Source organism: Malaclemys terrapin, chromosome 1, assembly GCF_027887155.1.
Source record: "Malaclemys terrapin pileata isolate rMalTer1 chromosome 1, rMalTer1.hap1, whole genome shotgun sequence".
In the NCBI taxonomy this organism is placed as follows: Eukaryota; Metazoa; Chordata; order Testudines; family Emydidae; genus Malaclemys; species Malaclemys terrapin.
The window spans coordinates 264,333,218-264,359,616 of NC_071505.1; the positions used below are offsets into that span (position 1 = coordinate 264,333,218).

General features: G+C 43.2%; 1 protein-coding gene across 2 annotated transcripts in view; it reads right to left on the minus strand.

Moving 5' to 3' along the window:
- The window catches only part of SLC15A1 (solute carrier family 15 member 1), a 48,316-nt gene extending 22,492 nt beyond the window's left edge, over positions 1 to 25,824 (minus strand). For both annotated transcript variants that reach the window (XR_008443161.1, XM_054012507.1), the window contains exons 1-9: positions 25,754 to 25,824; positions 15,755 to 15,783; positions 10,293 to 10,377; positions 10,065 to 10,206; positions 5,504 to 5,623; positions 3,996 to 4,095; positions 3,618 to 3,708; positions 2,202 to 2,285; positions 458 to 540 (exon numbers count right to left, since the gene is read on the minus strand). Coding sequence is in view for 1 of the 2 variants with exons in the window: in XM_054012507.1 (XP_053868482.1) it covers positions 458 to 540; positions 2,202 to 2,285; positions 3,618 to 3,708; positions 3,996 to 4,095; positions 5,504 to 5,623; positions 10,065 to 10,206; positions 10,293 to 10,377; positions 15,755 to 15,783; positions 25,754 to 25,757 (738 nt within the window). In the remaining variant the exon portion in view is untranslated. The remainder of the gene's footprint in view (positions 1 to 457; positions 541 to 2,201; positions 2,286 to 3,617; positions 3,709 to 3,995; positions 4,096 to 5,503; positions 5,624 to 10,064; positions 10,207 to 10,292; positions 10,378 to 15,754; positions 15,784 to 25,753) is intronic.
- Positions 25,825 to 26,399: the final 575 nt, after the last annotated feature.

Consider the following 26,399-nt stretch of genomic DNA (forward strand, 5'->3'; position numbering starts at 1 on the left):
ACTGAAGTCTCTACCACAGTTGGACCCTGATCTTGCTTGAGGCCTCAAGGAACCATGATAATACAACTAACTACATAATAATAACTAACATTTACTGAAATTAAGAGACCTTAGCAGCTGGATTGTTAAAAAGTGGTTGATTTGAAATTAAGTCAACGCAGGATAATTTAAGGGGTGTGTGTGTGTGTGTGTGATACAACTCATTAGGCTCAATTAAGAAAAACAAATCAGAGTGAGTCTCAAAAACTCAGAAGCTTCTTTTACACCAAAAGATCAGATTAATTATGACAGAAATAATTGCAACATTATGATGGAATTTTACTCCTGAATGAAATGGAAGAAACAGTTTGCAAACTACAAAGTTTATGAAGGTCATAAAAATTATCGATGGGTGATAAAGACTAACTCCATTTGAAAAGTCCAGCCATGCTTTTCCAGGTAGTCTGGCATTACTTACTCCAATGCATTTGGAAACCTGGAGCATTATATTGCCTTGAGGATGAGCTTTCTTGTACATTTTGCTTCCAAGTATGAACACCACTACAATAAGTAAACAGAAAAACATTTCAGGATTGACTGAAACTAGAGGAAAATACTTTGGTATACAAAACATAATGACAAAGAGGTTAAAACAAACCAAGCCTGAGTGGGAAACAGCATTTTAAAGAGCAATAAAACAGTTATTAACATATTTTTCAATTAATTTTAATCAATCTAATATACTTTATCAGATTCTTAAACAGATTCTTATGCAGTCCTCATTCAGGCAAACATCTGTTGTCTTCAGTGAGTAGGCAGTTTGCCTGAGTAAGGACAAAAACAAAACAAAACAGATGGGGGCCTTAGGTCTGGGCCTGCTGAATTTCCCTAATACAACCTATAATTAAAGATGTAATTTTGGAAGAGCAAGTGTATTGGATATTGCAGCTATTTTATCCTCTATGGAACTCTGAAAGGGTTCTTATAACAAAATAATTCCTTGGTCTTTGTACTGCAATGCTCATTGAGCAGTGCAGCTGGTAAAATGCAGTGTTTTTTCATAAGCAAGTAAATGGTTACATACAGAAGGACAATGCAATATTTCACCAATGCATCTGAAATTACTGTATTAATATATTACTATTCTGTGCTCATCTTAATCTTGGATATTTGATTAAAGCTTTGAAAAACCTCCCTTATTTAAAACTTTCACATTTATTTACTGCCCCTGAATGCTCCAAATAGTACCACATAAGCTAAAGCAAACTATGTAATGCAGAACATTTAGGGTTTATTTGAGGTTTGGTCATGAACACAGATAAGGGGCAGTATGTTCTTGAGCTGCCTCTGGAGCAGCTCTCATGGGAGTTCAGCTCTCATGGGAGTTCCCCCACTGCTCCACGAAGGGAATAAACTGCACCAGGTCTATAGCACACACAGAGCAGGCTCCCTGACATGCTGGCACAGCAATGTACGTTGTGGGGGGTGGAAACAAGGCTCTGCCCACTCCCATCCATGTGCATGAAGAGGGATGTAATAGCTCTGTGGATCTTGCTTCTCCTCTGGTGCAATCACCCATGATGTGGGTAGCTGGTGCAGGGGCATACGGGAACAAATCTTGCACTCCCTTAAGCCCTGGCACTGCCATGCAGGCCAGGCCACAATTTGACCCTTAATAGTAAAACTATTTTTATTAGACAATTTCTACTTAATTATCAGATTTTGATTTGACTGCTATTTCCAAAGCAAAGTTATCAAGCCTAACCCTTCATTTGTACCTCTAATATGAGAACTCTCTTACCCCCTGATCAGGTTTTGGGATGTGAAGGAGTCAGAACTAGTAACCTGAGGAGATGTAGTCCATCAATTTTCTACTTTAATATTTCTGCCATAGTTTGAACCTTGTCCATAATGCTATGTAACCCCTGATCAGTGATACATAAATGTATATTTATATTTTCCCTTTCTAGACTGCAGCAGCACACCCAAGCAATTACAACATATGGAGCTCTCTACCATGCAAATATATTTATCTGTATGGTGTTAATTGGCAGTTATGCCAATGCTACATCAGGAATCCTAGATTATAAAAAACAAGGCAGCCTCCCCCTTTAACTCCACATTTCTAAGCAAATAGTCTTATTTCCCCTTCTCGTATAAAAAGTCACCAATATAATAAAGAGAATTTATGCAGTAAATAAACTGGAAAACATGCAACATACTCAGTGAAACGGCCATGAGTGCAGCAGGCACTCCAAAGGCCAGTGGGTAACACTGTTGCTTGGTGTGAATTCCACATTCTTCGCCTGAAGGAAATAAAACAGGGTTAGACAAGAGTTTTGTATACTAGTGTCAGCTAGCATTGAAGCTATAAAATTTACCTAGGAGTATACTAGCCTGCTAGCAACTAATCTGTCTTGCTCTGACAGGTTAGTCAGCCTTCTAATCACACCATTAAATAAAGTCCTATCTTTCTTCCTTTGGTTGACTCTTTCTGTTCAAACCACAGAAGGCATTTTCAATGATATACCAGCAAAGAAGGGTCTCTCACATTTTTTCATATGCTCATCTGCCATCTATCCTAGGAAGGATAGCAAATTGTGTTACCTAATAATAAAATGACAGCAACGAACTGGAATAGAATGCCAGATATCGAAAGGTCCAAGTCTGAGCTACACTTATTTGGGATCATTTGTATAATTCTCTTGTGGCTTTGCCATTCTTGAGAAAGCAGCCATTCCAAAGTCATGCCAATAAAATCTATAATCCATCGTACAGCACAACACATACTCCACTTACAGATGTATGTGTGTACGTGTGTGTATAGTCACTACACTATATAATCAGAGTTAAACATAGAAAGGAAGGACAGAAAAACAAGTATATTTAATCATGTACAGTTTATTAAGGAATGAACCCAGATACTGGTGATTTAGAATTTGTTTTACATTTATCAGGACGTTGCTTCCATTAAAGAAAAATCAGTGAGATCTTTATAATTAGAACACATAAAAATGTCCATTTTGATAGTAGTAAATTTTTGACTTAATTTGTTGTATATTTTAAGTGTCTATGTGTCTATATATTATGTATATGTGCATCTTTTGTAATACCCTTAAACCTCTGAATAAAAAGCTCCCTTTCTTCTTTCCCTCTTCCCCCCCCCAAAATAGAGAAATCTAATGATATTATTTTCCTCTCCTTTTTTTGATCATTTTAGTGGTGATTTAAAAAATGCTGTGTTAAATATCACTGTAGAACAAAGCCTTCTTTGAGCTACAAGAGTCACAGCAGCAGTGCTGGCTTCTCCACCTTCCTATCAGGTGTGAAAGTAGTGCAGTCTCCATGGTCATTCAATTTTTAGCATCTCTGAGACTGCCAAGAAAGATGCCCATTAGCATCAACTATGACAGTGAGGTTTTGTGATATTGACATTTCTATATTAGAAATAAGCTGAAACTATAAACATGTCTCATAAGCCATCAGATGGTAATGACTTCTGGGTGGACTCAAAGTAGTTGCCTATAACTAAAATACCCTTATCCAGTACTAATCCAATAAGTGATCCATCCCCGCTGCCTTATTCTTTTTTGCTATGCTGTTTAACCAGTTTGTAGACAACAACAGTGCAAGTTTACCTCTGAGAATTGGAGTGATTATAGTAGAGAGGAGACTTCCGGCATTAACAGACAAATAAAATAGAGAGAAGAATCTATTTCTTTGTTTTTCCTGCAGTGAGAGTAAGAAAATAAATTTTAAAAGAACTATTTAGAACATGGTTAGTCAGTATTATGTTGATCAGACTCCGCTGGCCTAAATTACAATGTATGATTGGAGTCCGCCCAATATTTAGTACTGATGACACAGTGTATGTATTTGTAGAGAACACTGAGGTAGGATCTAGCTCTTCTTTTGGACACCCAAGTACCAGAGCAATGGACACCATCTGAAGATGTATATCTATTATTATTAAAAAATGAAATATGAGTCCAACCATGTTTGAAAAATATTGTTACCTGTTCCTCTTCAAACTGATCTCCACCAAATGCTGCTACACAGGGCTTGATTCCACCAGTACCAAAAGCAATTAAGATCAGGCCAATCATAGACAGACCACTGGGGAAGGGAGAAAATGTCACTCAGTTTACTTTAGTGTAGGTAAAGGAACATCACACAAGGAGAAATGCCCAGGCTTGCTAATAGCAACAGCATTAAACAAAGGAATTCTTAACTGTGTCCTAACATTCAAAAATGTCATTGACCGGTTTCTGGTCTATATATACCACTGGGGTGGCTTGAAGGAAATGCAATGGGCTGGAGAAGAATGATCCCGGTGCAGGACCAGCATAGGGCTGAGGTAAGCAGCCCTACACTGCCCTGATTAGATGCACCAGCTTGGAGGGCATGCTGGGGCCAGGGACACAAGGTGGTGCATTAGGGATGGAGGTGCAATTGTAGCACTAAGCACTATGGGGATTCTGAACTTCAGAGAGCCTATAGGCATCTCAGGCAAAGTTGCCATGACGTAAGCCACTCCTGGGGCTGAGCTACCTTATACCAGGGCCATTTCAGGCCCTGCAGCAGCCCAGAATGCAGGCAGTAGAAAGGTGACATAAAACCATCTTTGTCCCTGCTCATCCTGGCCTGTGCTTTCTGTGCTGGAAGTGCAGGACAGTCTCTAGCACATGATATTCTGCTGTGCCAGAAAGCAAAGATAAAGTAATGAACTTTAGCTTATTCTTAAGATATTCTTTCTTGGCTCGTTTATCTGGGAGAAATACTCTATTTTATTCAGGAGAATGATATACTTTCCTTGGAATCAAGGTGTTGTTTTATGAAGCAATATGAATGGTGTCATATGTTGCATAATATATTTCTGGATGTTAAAATTCCAGCTCCAAAATCAGATGAAAGTAAAATAGGATATTTTATTAACTACAAAGTTTCAGAGAACCTCTTTTGCACAGACCTTGTGCAGTGATGAAAATCTGTAGATCTGTAGCAAAACTCATAACATGTATAGTTCATACTCAATATAGAGTTAGTCTGCCTTTGTAATCATTCTCTTACAGAGCTCAGATTTAAAATAAAATTTGAATGAAATAGATCTGCCTTGAGGTAAATGACCGCCTCACTTAAATTAAGTGAAATCAGTATGGTTTGAATTTTGCACACATCCTGTGAAACTTTTCAGATGCATAAAAATAAAAGGGAGAACTGTTTAAGTAGTGAACTACACAGGTTCTCTTCTCTAAAACTATTCAATCTTGGGAAAATTGATTGTGTAAATTCAAGCTGCTCTAGGGCAGGTTTTTAAGCAGCAGATCAATATAGGTTTCAGTGGTCTTTGCCACTGGGTTATAGGGGTCATATAACATGGATATGACAGCTTCCTTATAAAAGTAGCAGTAAATAAGAAGAGGCTGATCATTGGACAATTTAAGCAACAAGTACAGTACATTAAAGAACTAAATTATTCCATCATGCATTAATCTGGATAACAGAAATGTGTAAGGCAACTTACATGTGCAATGGAATGTTATCGGGAATTCCATCCCTGTTATAGTCTGTCAAGTCATTTATGGAACTTACTGCCATGATCGCCTGTCCAATGGTATAAACAATGGACAGGGAGATAATGGTCCTGTTGTAAAGGAAGAAGACAGAAAATATGTTTTTTTAACTGCACAGCTAACTCAGATTTCTTTCTAGTTCACAAGAATGTTTCAGGCAGAAAGTAATTGGTTAGAATAAACAGGATGAATAAATCCACCATGAAATAGCTATGAGAATCTTATCACGAGATACTGTAAATATATCAAAACATTTCCTGAATAATAAACAATTTATCCCATACCAGTTATACTTTTGACACTTTATTTTAAAAGTAGTCTCTGCTTAAGCAAAATAAATAATTTAATTATATTACTTAATTAAATTAAAGTAAGGTAACAAGACAAAAGATATTAGAAAAAAGGCATGTATTCAGCCATTTTATTTAACATCTACATATTGTGATTGCACCATCTGTCAGTGCTTCAGTGATTGCCTCTTTAATAACCAAGTGAGGGGAAAAAATAAGATTGTGAAAGTCCTTTTGTCCTATTTAATATATTGTGAAATTTAAATTGTATATGCATTATACCAACAATATGCAACCTATGCTCTGGGTACATAACCATTTATAGTTCTCTATTTTCCTTCATTGAAACTTCAGGGGGAAAATAATAAAAACTACACAAAAGTATCTTCAGAAATAATGAGAATAATCTGAGTGAACCAGCTAATGGGCTAAAGTGTATTCATCTATGAAAGACTAAAATTCAAGACTAGCATCAGGATAGTAGTGCCGACTGGTAGCACCAAATGTGACTATCTCTGTTGCCATTGCATTGGGCAACTGAGTGTGCATATTGTAGTGTGATCAAAAAATCATAAACTTGTGTCCATTCTTGTTTCACAAAGCCCTTAAACACGTTCTTTACTTTAACTTCAATGGGACTTAAACATGTGATTAAATGTTTTGCTGAATGTGTTCTTAGTACAAATCCACAAACATATACATTTTTCTCTAATCTCTGTCAGTTATAATAATTTTAGGCATTAGTCTTAACAGCAATAGGAAAAACATTTCAGATAGGAGTGTGATTTTGTCTGAGCTGACAGTGAGAAAATCTTGTTGCTGTTCTTTATTTGGGAGTCTCAGATACTACAGTGATAAGGGCCATGTAAGTAACAGAGAGACAATTTATGTCAGGGGTGGCCAAACTTACTGACCTTCTGAGCTGCACACGACAATCTTCAGAAGTTCGAGAGCCAGGGCACACCTGCTGGGGCTCAGGGCATCAGCCCCACTCCTGCTGAAGCTTGAGCCCCAGCAGGCATACCCCACGGGGCTGAAGCCCTGAGACCCCCCTTCCTGTTGGGCAGAAGCCCCTACCCCACTTCAAGGTAGAGGTCCCATGCTCTTTCCCCCCCGCCCGAATCTGGTAGGTGGAGAATAGGAGGGTACCTAGGGGGCTCCACGAGCCGCACTTTAACTGTAAAAGAGCTGCACGCAGCTCACAAGCCACAGTTTGGCCATCCCTGATTTATGCAATTGGTTCTGTATGATTTATGTGTATGTACAGCACATTGCAAAAATGCTATGTATCCTCTTCCACAGACTAGAGCTCCCTGTCCAACAAAGTATGGAGAAAGTCTCTGAGGGTACTCCCAAAAACTGAGAGTGTAGAGTAGATGGGTTACTTGAGGATTGAGCCTCCATGATATTAATGCTATAATTATTAGTACTTTGGCTAACCTCCACACCATCCTGTCTGTTAACCTTCCTCATGAACTTTACAGTAGTAGTTTTTTTGCTTTAAAAATTACTCAAAAGCATATTTTAGAAGTAAATCAAAAGTTTTATATTATTCCCACTTGCCAAGTCTCAAGTTCTAGGTTCCAACAGAGTAGTCCCAGTGATCTCATAGTTAAGCTTTTGCAAGATCAGGGATTTAAACAGCGTTAGCAATCTGATATAAATCAATTATTGTAATAAAAACACAGAATCCTAAAACATGGTGTAGTGGGGCAGCTGCCCCACTCCCTGAGATTATGGGCAATGGCAGGCCAGGGGGTCTGCACAGACGCACAGCCAATGAGAGAAGGGCTTGCTGGGTGCCAATCAGGGCCCAGGTTGGAGACAGCAAATCAGGGCCAGGCTCAGCCCTATAAAAGGCTGCTCAGGGAGAGCACAGTCAGTCTGTCCCAGGCCTTTGAGAGGGGAAGGTCTGTCTCCAAGCTGGGAGGCTAGCACTGCGGACAGTGCAGTGCTGGGCAGCCCGGGGGAGTAAAGGGAAACTCCAGCCCGGTGTCTGCCAGGCTGCAGGCCCTCAGTGGAAGGGCCTAGTGGGTGCAAGGGGCCGTAGGGGAAGCGGCCCGGGGAAGCGTACAGACGAGGTGAGAGAAGGAGGACAGTGAGGCTGCCGCCCGAGGGTCCCTGGGTCGGGACTCAGAGTAGAGGGTGGGCCTGGGTCCCCCCCCCCATCCCCTGGCAGTATATCTAGCTATTGGCCATAGGGAGCGGCCAGTACAGACCACACCAGATCCCTGACGGGAGGGATTAGACTTTGGGGTGTGTGCTTGACTACGGTGGCTGGACAAGGAGATTGCTGATTGACACCCCTCCCCCCCTCGGAAGGGGGTGTGGAAGGACTGAGGGGCAGTGGTCCCAAAGAGGAAGCCGCGAGTTGGTGAGCGACGTGGGCTCGGACACACCAACCGAGGGCAAGACGACGGTCGGGACACCACCAGGAGGGGGTGCTCCACTGGACTGAGCTAATTCCCAAGACAACCAGTAGGCGGTGCCGCGGTGATGAGTCCCAACCCCGTTACGCGTGGTCTTGATAAATGAGTTAGAAGTTGAAGGGTGGAATTCACAAAGGGGACACAGATGCTACTTTAGACCTCTAAGTCCAACATTTAGGTGCAACAGGCAATCACAACCTCCTGCCCCTTGGCTGCCACATAACCCTTTAGATCAGGGATGGGCAAACTACGGCCTGGGGGCCGCATCCGGCCCTTCAAACGTTTTAATCTGGCCCTCAAGCTCCTGCTGGGGAGCAGGGTACAGGGCTTGCCCTGCTCTGGCGCTCCAGCCGGGGAGCGGGGTCAGGGGCTTGCCCCGCTCTGCACGTGCCATGGCGCCACGTGGCTCCAGGAAGCAGCGGCATGCCCCCCCCCTACACATAGGGGCAGCTAGGGGGCTCCACATGCTGTCGCTGCCCCAAGCGTCATCCGTACAGCTCCCATTGGCCTGGAACTGCGCCCAATGGGAACTACAGAGGTGATGCCTGCGGATGGGGCGGCGTGCAGAACCTCCTGGCTTCCCCTCTGCGTAGGAGCTGGAGGGGGACATGCCGCTGCTTCCGGGAGCTGCTTGAGGGAAGTGCCACCTATAGCCTGCGCCCCTGACCCCCTTCTGTGCCCCAACCCCCTGACCCAGCCCTGATCCCCCTCCTGCCCTCCGAACCCCTTGGTCCCAGCCCGGAGCACACTCCTGCACACCCAACCCCTCATCCCCAACCCCACCCCAGAGCCTGCACCCCCAGCCAGAACCCCCTCCTGTACCCCAAACCCCTACCCCATCCCGGAGCCCCCTCCTGTACCCTGAACTCCTGAGTTTTGGCCCTACCCAAGAGCCTGCACCCCCAGCCAGAGCCCTCACCTCCTCCCGCACCCCAACCCCCAGTTTTCTGAGCATTCATGGCCCACCATACAATTTCCATACCTAGATGTGGCCCTCGGGCCAAAAGTTTGCCCACCCCTGCTATAGATGCCTATGTTTCCCGCATTAAAGTCTTCAAAGAGCCTAAATTTCGGTGGCTGGGCATGCTCACAGCTGAGTAAATCTTGACATCAACCAGTAGATTGGTGCCTAACTAATTCCTAAGCTTCAGTGGGACCAGAACCTATGTATTCCTGGACTATCTTGCCTTCAGGGCCTGATCAGATAGGTATGCTTTGAGCATGCCTAAACCCCCACAAAAGACAATGACAACAGAGATGCCCCTCCCCCCTTATAACCTTTAGTTTAGTGGTTAGCACACTCACCCAGGACCTGGGAGACCCAGACTCAAATCTACCCTCTGCTTGAGGCAGAGAGAGAATTTGAATGTGGGTTTCCCACTTCTAAGGTGAGTGCCCTAACCACTGGGCTATGTAGCAGTCTGGGACAGATCTCTCCTGCTGAAGCGGTTCTACTGTGTATAAATAATTAAATATTCAGCAAGAGGATTAGAACTTGGATCTCTCACCTCCCTGGTGAGTGCCCTACCCGAGTCATTCTCACACTCTCACTGTCCCAATGAATATTTCTGTCAGTGACTCAAGCTTTTCCTCACTTCCAGTTCTGTGTGAAATCTACTAAAACTTGAAGCCTCTCTACAAATCTGAATTCACGAACACCAGCTTCTGACAGAGTATTCTTGAATCCCGAGGGTGGTTTGGAACACTCTTTCCCTAAAGTAACAGTTGGAATTTTATTGCTTTTTTCAGTCATGCCTTCATTTGATTGTTTTGCTTTTTAAATAAGCACTTACTTGAACTTTCCCAGCCAGGAGTCAGCAATGATTGCTCCCAGGATTGGAGTCAAATAACACAGAGCAACAAATGTGTGGTAGATGGCTGTAGATAGGTTATCATCCCAGTGGAGAAAAAATTTGAAGTACAGAACAAGCACAGCTACAAGGGGGAACAAAACAATCTGTTAGGGAGGTGATAATCAGTAACTGAAACCAAAAGCAGTTGAAGATTGAAAAGGAAGTTACCTCGCATTCCATAGTAGGAGAATCTTTCACAGAACTCATTGATGACAATGAAGAAGATGCTGAGTGGATAACCAAAGCAACTTGGCTGAAGGGGAACAATGGGACAATGTGAATTCCAACAAAGCCATGAAATGTATAAAGAATATCATTATCTGGCCACAATTCATAATTCTAACCTGAGTCAGCACAAATTTTACGAGCTACAAGTCAGTTATTACATACCAGTGTATTTATATCTATTGACTGCAGTGGAGCTAGGCAAAACTGTAATTGAATAAAAACTTCAGGTATTGCATATTTGGGATGCTAGGCTTCTAATGTATAGAGTAGTTCTGACTAGTATCCCAAAAATTGAATAACAATGTTTTGCATATACATTTTTATATTAAAATCTATTGACATTTTTAGAGCTCTCTTGTCAGGTGCAAATGATGAACCTTCAGGGTTGGACTAAAGCAAATCTTCCAGAAAGACAACCAGTCTTGATATGAAACCACCAAGAAGAGAAAGAGAATCATCCACTTCCCTTGTGTAGCGAGGCAGTGGGCTACCCCACAGCCCCGCTGAGGGCCAAACCTCCCCTAATACCAACGTGGGCGGAGCCACCGGGTCCGGCGCCCACCCCTCTGAGGTCACAGCCCCGACCCGGAAGTATAAAAGCCCGCCTGGAGAGCTCAGTGGAGGCCAGGCCGGCGGAGAGAGCAGATGTCCGTGGCCGAGCTCCCGCTTGGGGAAACAGCCGCAGGCCGCGACCCACCTGCTGACTGGCCGAGCCTGCCCCGTGCCAGCTACCCCGAGGAGGACTGGCCGAGCCTGCCCCGTGCCAGCTATCCCGAGGAGGACTGGCTGAGCCTGCCCCGTGCCAGCTACCCCAAGGAGGAGCCAAGCCTGCCCTTCGCTACCTACCCAGAGGAGCCAATGCTGGTGGAGAGCACTGACGACTCTAACACGGCCCAGGTACCATAGGAGGGGGAGAGTGGAAGTAGCCCGGGAGCAGCCGACCCCAGTCTGGCTGCTGCACTGCCAGAGCCAATGTCAGTTTGTTGCAGCCAGGATCCCCACTGACAGCAGTGAACATCCATCGCTGCTAGGGCCCCGGGCTGGGACGCAATGGAGTGGGAGGGCCTGCGTCCCCCCTGCCACCTGCTCCTTGGGTGGCAGACTCCCCCCGTTTCCCCTGGCCTAGAGAGGCTGGGTACCTGATTGACTATTTGCTACTGACCCAGCCCCTGCTACAAGGCCTGGGCTGCTGTTTGACTATTTGTTTGCTGCCCCGCCATGACCTAGGGCCTGGGCTGCTACAAACCCTGACCCAGCCCCTGCTTAAAGGCCTGGGTATTTGCCTGACTGTGTGATTACTGCCCTGCCCTGATTGAGGGCTCGGGGCTCTTTTCTGACTGTAGCGAGGCGGTGGGATACCCCACAGCCCCGTTGAGGGCCGAACCGCGGCCCAAAACTACTACACCTTGGTAGTTTGTTCCACTGGTTAAACGCCCTCACTGTTAACATTTGTGCCTGATTTCTGATTTGAATTTGTCTGGCTTTAACTTCCAGATATTTGGTTCTTGTGTTCCTTTTCCCACTAGATTAAAGAGCCCTGTAGAACCCAGTATTTCCAACCAGTGAAGGTAAAGTTTAGGCATGCAAATACATGAGTATATTACTGTCAGGGCCGGCACCAGGCAACCAAGCACATGCTTGGGGCGGCACCTGGTAAGGGGCGGCCAATCTTGGGGTGGCGGGCTCCGGCAGCGCGGCGCTTGGGGGGCGGGCTCCGGTGGCGCTTGGTGCTCGGGTGGGGTGGGTGGGCTCTGGCAGCGCGGGGTGCGGCGCTCGGGGGGGGGGAGGGAGTCCGGCGGCGCGGTGCTTGGGGGGGGGGGGGTTTCCGGCGGCGCTCAGCGGGGGGGGGGGGGGGGCTTGGCGGGGCGGCGCTTTTTTTTTTTTTTTTTTTTTTTTTTTTTTGCTGCTTGGGGCCCTGATTACTGTGAGTATTTGCATGCTGGATCTTTTAGGCTGTAAGAGTTGATGATTCATGAATTATTGAGTTGCATAGCCATGCTGAGTACTGAGGTGAGAATAACAGAGTACAAAATTAGGCAAATACAACCAATATATGTGCACGGATCTTTAAATACCTTTTGTTAGCTAAAATGCTCTGCATAATGGTTAATGTTTTTGAGCCAATAATCATTATTGTTTTATCTGCCCTGAAACTGGAATCTACGCTCTTTGATACACAAACTGAAATGCCAGTTAGTATATTTTCACTGTGACTTTGACAAGTACCTCTGTGCCATCACCTTAAATGTTATCTTGTAGAGGTACAAAACAGAGTATTATGAATCTTAACAGATACCTCTATATCTCAGCAGCAACAGCACACTAGCTTCACAAACTACTGGGCCATGTCTTAACTCTGGCCTTCTCAGTGTCAGTACAGTTCCACAAATATAGTACAGATCTAAAATATGGGCTAATTGCAAAAAATACACAAGATCTGGATTTTTAGCTATAAATATAGGAATCTTTCTATCTACCAAATTAAGAGAAAAGGATTCCAATGGGGAATGGAAAATAGATGGATAACAAAAGGTGTTTGAATTCAAACCTATAGGAACAGGAGACAGTAAATTCCATGCAAGGCCAAAACACAACCTAAAACATCCCACGTGGAACCTGAAGGCTAATGTGATGGGCACTTTCAAAATGTCTCAGTAGAATGCATCCTGTCCTCTTGCCATAACTACAGGGCAAGGATAAAACTGATCAGCGACAGGTTTTTATTGCAGGTGACAATGAACATGCAGTTTCTCTTAATCTATCTAGGAGTTTTAATGTAGATGCGGATATGACTGTTTAATTTTGATAACATAATTTACATGCATGAATGATGGTCAGGTACCAACCAGTTTTAGTACAGTCTGTGTCTCAAAATGTGGGTATCTGCTATAAATCATAATTTATCAGAGCAGTACAGCTTTTGTTACTGAACACTACAAGACACTTACAATATCTTGAAAATAGAAAAGCTAAAACAGTGTCACAAATTACATTTTAAAATTAGTTTTCTGTGGAAAAACAAGAAAGGGATCAGGAGAATGCTCTGCCTTTCATATTTATGCCATGACTATTCATAGCTTACTGTTTATGGGCCTGATCCTGCAAGATGCAGGGTGCTATGAGATCTGCAGCTTGCAGAATCAAATCTTAAGAAAATCTTCATTTGATTTCGATGGAGCTATATCAATTTACACCTACTGAGGATCTGGTCCTTAGACTTAAGTCAGTTCTGTGATTAATACCTTGCTTTTTAAAAAACTTGGAAAGCTTTAGTATGTACTATAAGAAATTACCTAACTTCTGAGAAGAATTTCATACTGAAATTGTGTTTGATATCTCATAGTTCAGACTTGTTTTGGATAGCTCATAGTTCAGACTTCTTAAACTGGGGACAATACAGTCTTGTGAGACTAGCTAGTAAAGGGATCACAGGAAATCTTGATATTAAGCCATATAACCCTTGTGGCAAAAGATCAAGTACAGAAGGATCTTTGAACACAGATTAAACATAATTGTATATGTCAGCTACAGTTAGTTAAAGTGAAAAAGATTATGAATAGTGCTTTAAAAGGCAATCAATATTAAGATGCAGGCTAAATCTAAGAGATAATTTAGTTTGAGGTTTAAAAAAATCAATTGTTCCAGAGGTCAAGTTTTTCTGGAATTAAAGAACACTTTGTTGTTGAAAAGTGGCATTTGATACTGTTTGATATCATGTTATGAGATTTCTGTAATTTTTGTATTTAGACTATTTCAGTAACGTTAATAATTCAGATCTAATTCAATGCAAAGAAAAACAGCCCAACAGGTCCAACTGAAAGAAGCTGTACAATGGAAATCCTGCCTGCAGCTAGTGAATTGAGAAGCTTTGGTCAATAGTGGAACCTCTAAACATAGTTCAAATGAAATTCCCACCAATTTGCTCAATTATTAAGAAGCTAGATATGGAAAGACTTATTGACTCCACCACATTGGAAATAAAAACTAGTGTCTTATCATATTAAAGTGATACTACATTTGAATCCACAGCATTCACAAAAACACAACTCGGTATGATGATCAGTATTTTGTCAACTGTTATGAATTACATCTGCTGCAGTGATGGGTATGTTCTGAGACATTTTGTAACACTGATCTTGAGTTCAGAGCTAGTTACACTTGCATGGTAATGAGACATTCTTCCAAGAGACTGCATTGATGGAAGATACACTAATGGCAGGCCATGGGCTGTAGGTGAGAAACCTTGTGCTGCATGTAAAAAAGTATTCTTGTAAATATTACAACTGAGAAAAATAATAAAACAAAGATAAAACACAAGGATGGGCCTGCCTAGATTACATTCAAACTTACTCTAGGCTCAATTTGTTTTTTGTTTTTACAGTTTCTTGACAAACTTTGGTGTATTACATTAGGTAAAATCTTCAACAAATGAGCGTAAAAATAAATTTGCTTATTAGGGTTTCTATAAGAGAAAAATGAGATGGGGCACCACCCCTTCTACAGACACACCAGAGCAGTCAGATGAACAAAGGTCTTCCTAATATGTAAAGCTCTCATCCTGCTTAACTACATCACATAACTATGTGTTGGTAGCTACACTTTTTTTTTTAGTGAAGGTATTTGCTGTGTTTACATTCTGCTTCATTTTTATTTCAGGATTTTCTCTTTATTTTTTACTCTAGGCCAAAAAACTTTACTTTTTTGATAACTGAATTAGATATTGAGTTTTTAAAGTAAATTGCAATTGGATATTGTTGGGAGCTTCAGAAAGGAAAAAAGTGAGCTCTGATCTCAGAAGAATGGAATCAGGATAGCGCTAATGGTCTGCACACTCTGTCTGGCAGAGGAGTTTGGGATACTCTTTTTTCAAGCAGTGTTGCAAGGAAGCGGATTTAGGTCAGTTTGAACATGAGAAAAGCCAAATCCCTAAGGTGTGTTAGACTTGGTTACAAACTGCATGAAGTATATAAATACATACGTGTTTTTTTCACACACTGATAAACAAAACTTTGTCTCACTGAAACATTCTCACTTTAACTGAAACAAATGTGACACGGTGCCAGGTACTAGGACTCTTCACAGACCACCCTGCTCTTGTTAGCTCACATTTAGGTGTATGCAATGGCTGGGAGTCTTTCTAAAGGCCTGATCTAATGCCCACCGAAGTAAGTCAAAAGACACCCATTGACCTCAATGGACATCGGATCAGGCTCTAAGGCAATGAATCAAATTCTCTGCTGATGTAAATGGGCACAACTCAATTGACTTCAGCTGGTGTTATGTCCATTCACATCAGCAGAGATTTTGGCTCACCATGTCTATGTACCATGTTATGAACAATGGGAACATTACTTGAATACAACAATCAAACACTTTTCAGAGTTAAAAAAATAAATACTAACCCCATATTTTCTTTCCTTCTTATTTTTCTCTGTTAGGAAAAAAGAGAGAGAAACAAATTTATGTAAAACTAGGAAATAACATTTCTTACCAAGACAATGGAAATCACAATAATCTTAGCTTAATAATAGACACAATACTTTTAATAAAAAAATATTCTTAATTAACTTAAACTAAATAATTCAGTATAAACTTGGCAGTATTCATTAGCCATAAGCATTTTTACAGATAAAATGTATGTACAGGGTAAGTAAATTTTCAGACTTCTAGGTGTGGCTTTTTATACTCTGAAACAATTGTTTCAAAATTAAATGAAATTGTTTTTGTATTGTGTATCTATAGTAGAGCAATTGCAGCTTGGAAGTTATATTTATTTTCAGTCCCATACAATAATTAGTAAAATCTAAGATATTTAGGTTATGTATCAATTAAGAGGCATTAGCTATACCCAAAAACTTGAACAAGGAAGGGTTTTGAAAATATAATTGCAGGCAGTAAACTGAATAAGAAATTAAAAAAAAATAGAAAACAAAAAAATTAAGCAAAGTTTGAGTACATACTAAAGCTACCTCTCTATTAAATAGAAACTATAAACACACATTTATTGTTTAATATTTGTAGAAAGTCTCATTGTAAAAAACAGTACTGAATAATATTTGCCATGCTGCAGTCTGTAGGCTTAGGTGTTTTAATGAAACTATCCATAATATTTGAATTTACTTCAGCTCATCCTAGTGTTTGAAGTTTGGTTGCCTTTTACGTATCTGTTTAATAGAGAGAAGTGAAATACTTCTGTAATTGGCACCGATTCACATTTGGCATCATTGTTTGGATATTTAGTCCATTACAAAGGAATATGAAATTGAAAACAAGTTCTAAAGAAAAAAATTATGATATTTTGTACAGACTGAAAAAAAATCTTTAAAATATGCTTTCAATCAGCAGGGAACAAGTACTAATATTTCATTTTACTAGTAAGATGAGGGGAGCTAGGAAATACACAAGAATGTACGAGTCCCAAGATTCATACATAGCTCAAATGAAAAACAATCATGAACAATGCAAGGCAGCATCACACATACTGTAAAGCTTGTTCAGACCATAAAATCATCACTAATCCAAGTGGCACAAAACTATCAAACAGCCCCAAAGCAGTGATCTGCTTCAAATTAAGTTCTGGGTGCGCTACCTTTACAGCTTGCTTTACAGACAGGGCAAAAGTAAGAAGTAGAGACAAGATAAAGACAAATGCCATTCAGCTTGATCCTGTAGATCCTGCAAGATACTGAGCACTACGGCCTGATTCAGCAAAGCACTTAAGCATGTTACTAACTTTAAAGATGTGAGTAGTCTCACTGAAATCAGCGGGAAATGTTTAAATTCTTTGCTCGACTGGACTCCTTGATGCTCAGGGCCCAGAGTGGTTTCTGCAGGCCTCTGAAGCATGTTTTTCCAAAGTGAGTTTTGCTGACAGACATGGGGGTTCATGCCATCTCTGATAAAGAAATGTTCATGTGAAAATGTAATGGACGTCAGCACTTCTTATGTTAAAAGTTCAGTATCTTGAAGATAAAGTTCAAGTACAGCATGGATGTGTACTTTGAAATCCTGGTTTGCAAACTAAACAAAACTATAACAGATTGTCATTATGAAAGGAAATGCTATTTCTGCTTACTTGAGTAGCATGTAGTCCATAGTTCACCGTGTGCACATACACGTGTACACAGTGTACTGACAACAAGAGTGCTGGATACTTAAGCCCCTTTTTCAGTTTAAACCAATTTTTACTGAAAAATTCCCAGGTTTTACAAAAATATTCAATTTTTATTTATTTTCACTCTACTTTTATATCATTAAAATATATAAAAATAACTTGTTTTATTAGGAAAATACAATACACTGCATGAGATATATGTATTATGATAATACATTAGTCTGTGTGTATATGCAAAGCTGCCTATAGAAGTAAGGCTATATATTAGTCTAGAACAGTGGTTCTCAACTTATTTACCATTGTGGGCCACATATGCAGCTCTCTGTGTTATGTAGGCCTCATCCACACAATATATATATTTCCTACATGGCCCTGAGGATATCACATGGGCCACAGCTGTGTGCTGATTGGGCCACAAGTGGCCCATGAGCCGCAGGTTGAGAACCACTGGTCTAGAACAGCGAGTTCTCAAACTGTGGGTCGGGACCCCCTTTGAATGGTGTTGCCAGGGCTGGCTTAGACTTGCTGGGGCCAAAGCCCAAGCCCCACTGCCCAGGGCCGAAGCCAAAGCCTGAGGGCTTCAGCCCTGGGCGGCAGGGCTCAGGTTGCAGGCCCCCTGTCTGGGGCTGAAATCCTTGAGCTTCAGCTTTGGCCCCCCCTGCCCAGAGCGTCAGGGCATGGGCTTTGGCCTCCCTACCCGGGGCAGTGGGGCTTGGATGGGTTCAGGCTTTGGTCCCCCATCCTGTGGTCGTGAAGTAATTTTTGTTGTCAGAAGGGGGTCGCAGTGCAATGAAGTTAGAGAACCCCTGGTCTAGAAGATACACACAATAAAAATACAGGCACACAAGCTCTGAAGTGCATGTGCATCTGAATGTACTGAGGAATCTAACGCCCACCACGTACACATTTCAAGCTGTTAGCAAATAACAGTTTAAAGATTTGGCCCACTAAAATGGGAAGAAAACTAAAATCTGTATCAGAATACATTTCAGAACACAAAGGAAGCATTTGAAAGTTTAAAAAAAAAAACAGGAGAAAAGGATGAAGTTGAGTGTATGTGCTGCAAATGGTGTAAATTATTATTTGTAATATTATTAAATGTAAATATTTATAGGCTAATAGTTTTAAGTCTACAACAGTAAACTGTTTATTCAAATGAAAAGTTTTATTTGGGGATTAGAGACATACTGTATTCTTAAACTCAGAGGTGGCATTGTGTTTTGAATTCTGTTTTAGTTCTGCAGCAAACCACATTGGTGAACAGAATTCAAAGCATTAATCTACTGAATACTCGCCCCCACCCCGTCTTTCTGTCCACCAGAATAAACCCTGATATTTACCCAGAAAAATTATTAATAGTTTTTTGCACTGACTTTCACCTGTTTTCGTTGTTATGGTCATAAACACTGATACATTCCTGGGAAAAATTAAATAAAATAAAACCTGAAAACAAAGGGCCCTATGGATACTCTTTAAATTTTAGCACTGATTGCACAATGTACTAACAAGTATATTTTCAAGGGTTTTTTTTAAAGATTTAATCTCTTATTTTGACAAATAGAATAATTATGCTACACAGATAAAATGAATATGGAAAGTAAGGAAAATCAACACATGAAAATCATTGATATATTTTTTCTTTATAAAAATTAATATATATAAAATATACCAAAAGCTGTTTTAATGATACTTTCAGGATACATACCCTTACATGCCATTTCTGAAATTAACAAAAGTGTCGCTTATGCAGTTCACACAAAGAGAAACTAAGTGGATATCAAGGTATCCATGCTAAAGATTACATCTGTCCATAATATTATCCCTGAATATTTTTACATGTTGATGTTTTCAGAACACCTGCAGCACTGTGTTATTTGCTATACCATATCTCCAGCAATTATTATTCTTTTAAACATATGTATTTATGTTTGTGATATTTTGACCTAAATTGGAAGAAAAAAGAATAATAAAAGAAGTGTAGCTCTCTGAATTCTACAAGCACTGAAAGGAGGTCTTAGCTTTCAAATTCAAAAGTTTAATAGGTAAAATAATTGCAGTATATAACCAGTGGGTCCAAGGGGGGATGGAGCACACAACCAGTCTTCTCTGTGACTACAGCTATGCAACCATACAGGGATTCCCTTCTTTATGGATCCCAGGGAACTGCAAGCCTGAGAGGCTACCATCCTTGCATCCCCTGTGGAGTCCCTAAGCCTTCTCATTTGAGGGGAGGCTCTGAGGAAAACTCCATGAGATAAACTGGCAGAATTTCCGGGCCACAGTGGTACCTCCATGGGTGAAAATGATTAGGCTTCATTTCAATATGCAATATTGGTGGCCTTGCCAGCGGTCAGTCAACAAACAAACAGGTAATGTCAATCCCACTAAGCACTTTTTAACACATCCTTCTGCATGGTTAATTACTGGGTCAACTACTCCTCTGTATTATTCTATCTAAGAATCTTGCAGGGAGTACTGAATCCTCAAGCATGTATTTTTCCCATTTTTTCAAGGCCTTGGTCATTGCCAAATAAAGAAGCAAATCCTCAACATTCACTTCTTTAAATGAGGGAGAAATGTTCATACTTTTTAGCGTACATTATGGGGACTTATATCTGAAAGCTGATGGACTCTCTGAGCATAATAATATCTTTTCCTCCTGACAGCTCTGAGGATCTTATTCCTGTCTACCCTCTAATCCTTGGAAGGCAACTGTTCTTTTCTGACTTGAATTCAATCCATTTTTCTTGCTGTGCATTTGAAAGCAACATCCCTACCAGAAAGCTGTATCACATGCATCCAGGCTGAGTACATTTCAGAGCCATTTTTTAAATACTAGATGTTACATTGTGGGCTTCTATGTTTCTGGAAATCAGTCAACATTAATGTTTATGGCTCTGACTTGCTTTTTGACCATTTCTAAACTAAGTCTCAGGCATTCACTCTCCTTCACCAGGGAAGCTGATCAAGTTCTTGAATGCACGAGAGCCAAGATTTTCAAAATAAGAGCCTAACATTGTGCTACTAAGTCCATATTTAGACACCTAAATAATTGGCCTGATTTTCAAAAGTGTTGAGCAGCACACAGCAGTTGCCATTGACTTCAACTGCAGCTCAGCACTTTAAAAAATCACTTTATGTGTTGGTGGCATCAGTTTTTGTTTTATGCAGCCTTCACTGTCCTTGACTTTAAAAATGGTTACTTTAACTTGTTTTTAAGATTAATTTCCATTAAACTTCCTGTGTCTCTATCTTTTCCAGGACTGTCTGTTGGCGACATGAGTGACGGTTCACCTGGCACAGAGTATTACTTTCTGGGTGTGGGATTCTCTGGATTTTGGTGTTAAGAAGTTCATTAATAATTTAAAATTTTCCCCTCTTTGGATATTTTTTCAGTAAGGTCAGACCCAAAGAGGCCAGAAAGTATTTCCAGTTTGTATCATCATCCTTGATTCTGCCTTGTAAAATATGCTAAAGGAATATATTATTTTAATGGCAATGTGGCTATAATTTTTTCGCATATTTTATGGAAAATGAACTGCATGACTAACATACTTTCACTGGAAAAGAATATTTCCCAAAGAGCAATCTATACCACTCTTACCTCGTCATTGCCAAAATATTTTTAACATTAGACAAATAATACCTGTTTAAGGCAAAAAGACATGAGATACCTGTAATCCTCTAGTTAAGCACTAAATCAGGGCTCGGCAACCTTTGGCATGTGGCCCGCCAGCATAAGCACCCTGGTGGGCCAGGCCGGTTTGTTTACCTGCCGCATCCGCAGGTTCGGCCGATCGTGGCTCCCACTGGCCGTGAATGTTACTCCGGGCCAATGGGTGCTGCGGGAAGCGGCGGCCAGCACATCCCTCAGCCCATGCCGCTTCCCGCCGCCCCCATTGGCCTGGGACGACAAACCGTGGCCAGTGGGAGCTGCGATCGGCTGAACCTACGGATGCGGCAGGTAAACAAACTGGCCCAGCCCGCCAGAGGGCTTACCCTGGCGAGCCATGTGCCAAAGGTTGCCGATCCCTGCACTAAATCTATCTGAATTGGTTATTTACGGATGGGTTAATCCTTTGAGAAAAACACACCATCCAAGCATCTGATTGGATTATCCATTTAACATTCAATACCAGGCTGGTGGAAAGTGTTATGAGTGTATTCTCATCCAAAAGCATGAAAATTCCAAATCCCATTAGCATTAATGTGAACGCTGTACTCTGGCTAAATGAGACCAATCCCAAGAAAAAGTTTGGTCCTGCTTTAGAAATGTGCAAAGTTTCTAAAATCTCTGGGCCAACTATTCAAAACTCAAATCAGAAACAGCTGTCATGTCCCTACACTCTTACAGTAACTCTTAAACATATCTAGGGCCGAGACAAATTCTTAGTGAAAATATATCAAAGGAAGGTATTTGGAGCACAGTGATCACATGCTCCCAAATTTGAAACAGGCAGCTCTTCTCAGAAGAAAATCTTTGAAGTTCCTGAAAATTTTATTTTATTTTATTCAGAGGAGGTGACAATAATTTCCCCCCTAAAATAGTAATCAATTTTGATAGGGAAAAGTAGGTTTTTTGTTGACTATGAAATACCGATTGGATAAACAATTGCTGGGGCAGAACACCCTGATGTGAATTTTTTTTACTATAATTAAATAAAAAACTGCTAGTACAACATTAAGATTGCACTGATTACATAAAAGTCAAGGAAAGTTAAGGTTTTTAAACAAACATTAACTCAGCCACATGGCACATCCCACAGTAAATGTTTTGTGGTACAGCACACCAATTTAGCAAGAAAAACAGAAATAGTATCCACATAAACATAAGGTGAGTGAGTTAGCAGTGTTGTGTGAACCTTTTTGAAATTTTAACTATAAAACCTTAATGTAATCTAATTTTTTTTTTCATTTAAATTTCCTAATTTTGTAACCAAGGAGAAACTGTGTTCAGTTTGTGTTCAATTGGTTTCTGAAAAAGAGATGAACATGGTTTGTCTTTTGCTCACTTGCAGCTAAACTATGTTACTGGTTTAGCAACACCAGTGCCAGTTATGGGTAATTTTCATATTATAGACAAAAGTGCACACCTTTAATTATTCCAATAATACATGTGCAAGGTAGACTTGATGCTCCCACTTAGCAGGGCTGGGAACCAAAAGGTATAATCACTACTCCTTTCTCTACCAGGGTCAGAAAGGTGAGGGGGTCAGATTAATGACTTGCTTCCTGGGAACTGTTCCCCAATCCTTTATTTAAATTTCCTGGAGTCTGGAGGCCTAAATGCATTTTGAGTTGCAACAGGGCCATCAAGAGGGGGGGCAAGTGGGGCAATTTGCCCCGGCCCTGGAGGGGCCCCCACGAGAATATAGTATTCTATAATATTGCAACTTTTTTTTATGGAAGGGGCCCCTGAAATTGCTTTGCCCCCAGACCCCCTGAATCCTCTGGGTGGCCCTGAGTTGCAAAGCCTAAGAAATCTGAACTGAACGTGTGATCTAATGACCATACAATCACAACTTTGGGGGGTATATGGGTGCAGAAGCTTTCAGGTTAAGAGATAGCAAATAAATAACTTTTCATGAAAAGTAAGGAATTATCTAAATTATGTAAAAATTATCTAAAAGGTAATAAAACCGTGTCCTTTAATTTTTCCTATTGGCTCCAAACTTTGCAATATATTAATATGCAAAATCATCAACCATTCTGAAATTATTACCATATTACACTATCTAAATACAATCAGTTGCATTAGAGAGCCACAACCCTAACACATAAATCTTGGGGAGGGGAAGGATTGGTCAGATTCTGGATTATTTTAGTAGTTTTGTATTTAGGTAACAACACACCCAAGTGTAGCTGATGCACCCGGGATGCTCTGGGTTAGGTAGTAAAAGCAAAAAGAAACAATCAATATGTTTCCCCAGAAAATTTCCCTCTCTGATTTGCACAGTACAGGTTGGCTGAGATTTTTAATTAACTTCTTTATTAATGTTTAATACAATTTCTTTGCAACTTATTTTATTTTTCTATTATTTCCCCCTGCTGATTGTGTTGTATTAGTTCTGACAGGGACTGGTAAAGGAACGAAAGCTTAGCCACTACATCAAGAGGAGCAGCTGCCCTCATGGGCTGTGAGCTCTATGGGCCCGTGGTGCCTGGGCACCAGGAATATGCCTGGTGCCCAGGCACAATGGGCCCGGCTCCAGCACTGGTCTCTCTCTCGGCCCCACTTCTGCCCCCGGGTGCCCCCCCCCGCGTCCCCCGGGCCATTTAAAACAGCCCGGGGCCCCCACTCACCATGGCAGTGTAGCAGAGCTGAGCGGCTTCCTGCCTGCTCACTCCACATGGTTGCCAGCCTCTCCCTGCAGCCCCTGAAGCCCCTGTCCTGCCCCAAGCACCCCTGAAGCCAATAGGAAGCTGCGGGGGCAGTGCCTGGGGATAGCAGCACATGGAGGCACCCCAGCCCGACCTGCCTAGGAGTCCCAAGTAAATGCCGCACCCCCAATCCCCTCCCAGAGCCTGCAACCCCCCTTTCCCTCCCACCCCCAAACTCCCTCCCAGAGCCTGCACCCCCACTCCTTGCCCCAGTGCAGAGCCTACACCCAAACTCCATCCCAGATCCTACACTCCTAACCCCCTCCTGCACTCCCACCCCCTGCCCCGAGCCTGCACCCAGCACCCCAACTCCATCCCAGAGCCAGCACCCCAGACCTCTCCCCCACCCAAACTCCCTCCCAGAGCCCAACCTCTCACCCGTTCTGCACCCCAATCCCCTGCCCCAGCCCAGGGCCTGCACCCCATACCTTCTCCCCCCACCCAAACTCCCTCTCAGAGCCTTAGGCAGGTGTGGGGCGGAGTATGGGGGGCGGGCTCTGGGCGTTCTGGGCACCACCAAAATTTCTACAAACCTGCCGCCCAGGCTATCCTTGCATTGAGACAAGGTCCCCAGTTCTGGTGAGCTCCACTCCACCCCCACCACCCTACAGAGCTTCCTCTCGCCGCTTCAGTGGGAGCCTGGTGCCCCAGAGTAACAAGCAGCGCTGGCTGTGTTTCCCCCACAGCTTTCCGCACGCCCAGCCTTCGGAGCTTCCAGCGGACCAAAGTGGGGGAGAGCGATGAAGCAAGGCGCCCTCTTGCAAAACCTGACTCTGCCCCAGTCCCTCCACAAGCCAGGGCTGCCGGGGTGTGTGGGGGGGGCAAGTGGGGCAATTTGCCCCGGGCCCCACAGGGGCCCCCAGGAGAATATAGTATTCTATAGTATTGCAACTTTTTTTTATGGAAGGGGCCCCCGAAATTGCTTTGCCCCGGGCCCCCTGAATCCTCTGGGCAGCCCTGCCACAAGCACAGAGCGAACAGCGGCCCCAAGGGATTTCCTCAGTCTGCCCTTCCCCGGCTGCAGCCAGGCACACAGACGCCCTATTACTCACTGCCATGAGTGCAGGGGACTGGACTAGATGACCTCTTGAGGTCCCTTCCAGTCCTATGAGTCTACCCCGCCTTGCGCTTATGTAAAGCGCTCGGTCCTCGCGGATCGCCCGCAGGAATCCGAAGGCGAGCACCTCGCAGTTGCATCATTGGTGGCCCTGTGACCCGAAAGACCTGGCGTGGGCAGGACTGAGAGCAGCGAGGGAGGCTGCTCCTTCCCCACCCGGCTGGAATAACTAGCGCCTGGCCTAGGCGCTCGCCCGCTTTCCTCAGCGGGTGTCCGAGCACCGCCCGCCTCTCCGCTGGCTGCCTGAAAGCAGCAGGTGAAGCAGAGGCTGGGGCGGTACCTGGCCGGGGCGCGCTCTGGTTCCCCGAGCAGCCCGGCCACAGCTGGGTTACAGCAGCGCACGTGCTGCTGCCAGGGGCACTCCGCCACGCGCTGGTGGGGGCACTGGAGTCACAAAGTGGGGGGCACACAAGAATCAACTGCTTGAGCAGTCGGACGCTGCTGGCGGAGAACAAGCCCAGCGGGGAGGAGGAAGAGCAACTAGACACTACAAATCCCCACGCAGAAACCTGATCCCCCAAGAGCAGAGCTCTATAGCCCCCGCACCTCCCCAACCCGGCACCCCCCCCCCAGAGCAGAGACTTGCAGCGGCCAATAAACCTGCAGAATGCCCCCCAAAGCTCCCACTCCAGGCCGTGGGGGCTACACCAAGGATGACTTTGGCTCTTTCTCCCCCATAACCCTCCACCCTAATTCCTCGCAGAGCCTCCAGCCACCTGCCCCAACAACCTTCCTCATCCCCCAGTTCTGTGGAGCTCCCGCCCTGAGGCTTCAGCCCCCACCACGTACCCATGGGGGCTCCCGCGCTGCTGCGGCTGCTCTCCTGACTGGGAAAGTCCTGTGTGGTGTGTGAAGGAGATGATGGCGAGGGCTCTTCTTTAAAAGTGCTCTCCTTGGCCGGGCGCCAAGCCCTACCCAATGCCCTGGGCAGGAGCGGCAGAGGCAGAAGCGTGTCTCTCCACAGCAGCGAGCCAGGCGGGAGGAGTCACTCGGAGCCTCGGGGAGGGGGGCAGGACGTTGCACCCGACCAGGGTGGAAACGCTGAGGGAAGAGTAAAGCTTTGAGAGTGTCCCTTGTTCTATCCCTTCAGGGACAGTGCCTTGGGGCGGGAGGCAGCTGCAGGGAAATGGGAAGCACAGAGGTCTGGAGCAGACATTAAGGCCTTAAGATTAGGTTAAGTGAATATTTTTAAGGGTGGGGAATGACCCCTAGAGGAAGAGGAGGAATGAAAAGAAACCCTAGCAGTAATGAGAGAGATGGGGGGACATGGGTACACAAATCCAGGAGCAATGTGAGAGATTATAGAGAGTGAATGAAGGGGGATAGAAAGCTGGGTGGGGGAAGTGGAGAGAAATAATAGATAGGAGGGGGAAATGGATAGAGCAGTGGAAAGGTTGAACTGTTGGCGCAGTTGAGGGGTTGGCGAAATATTGCC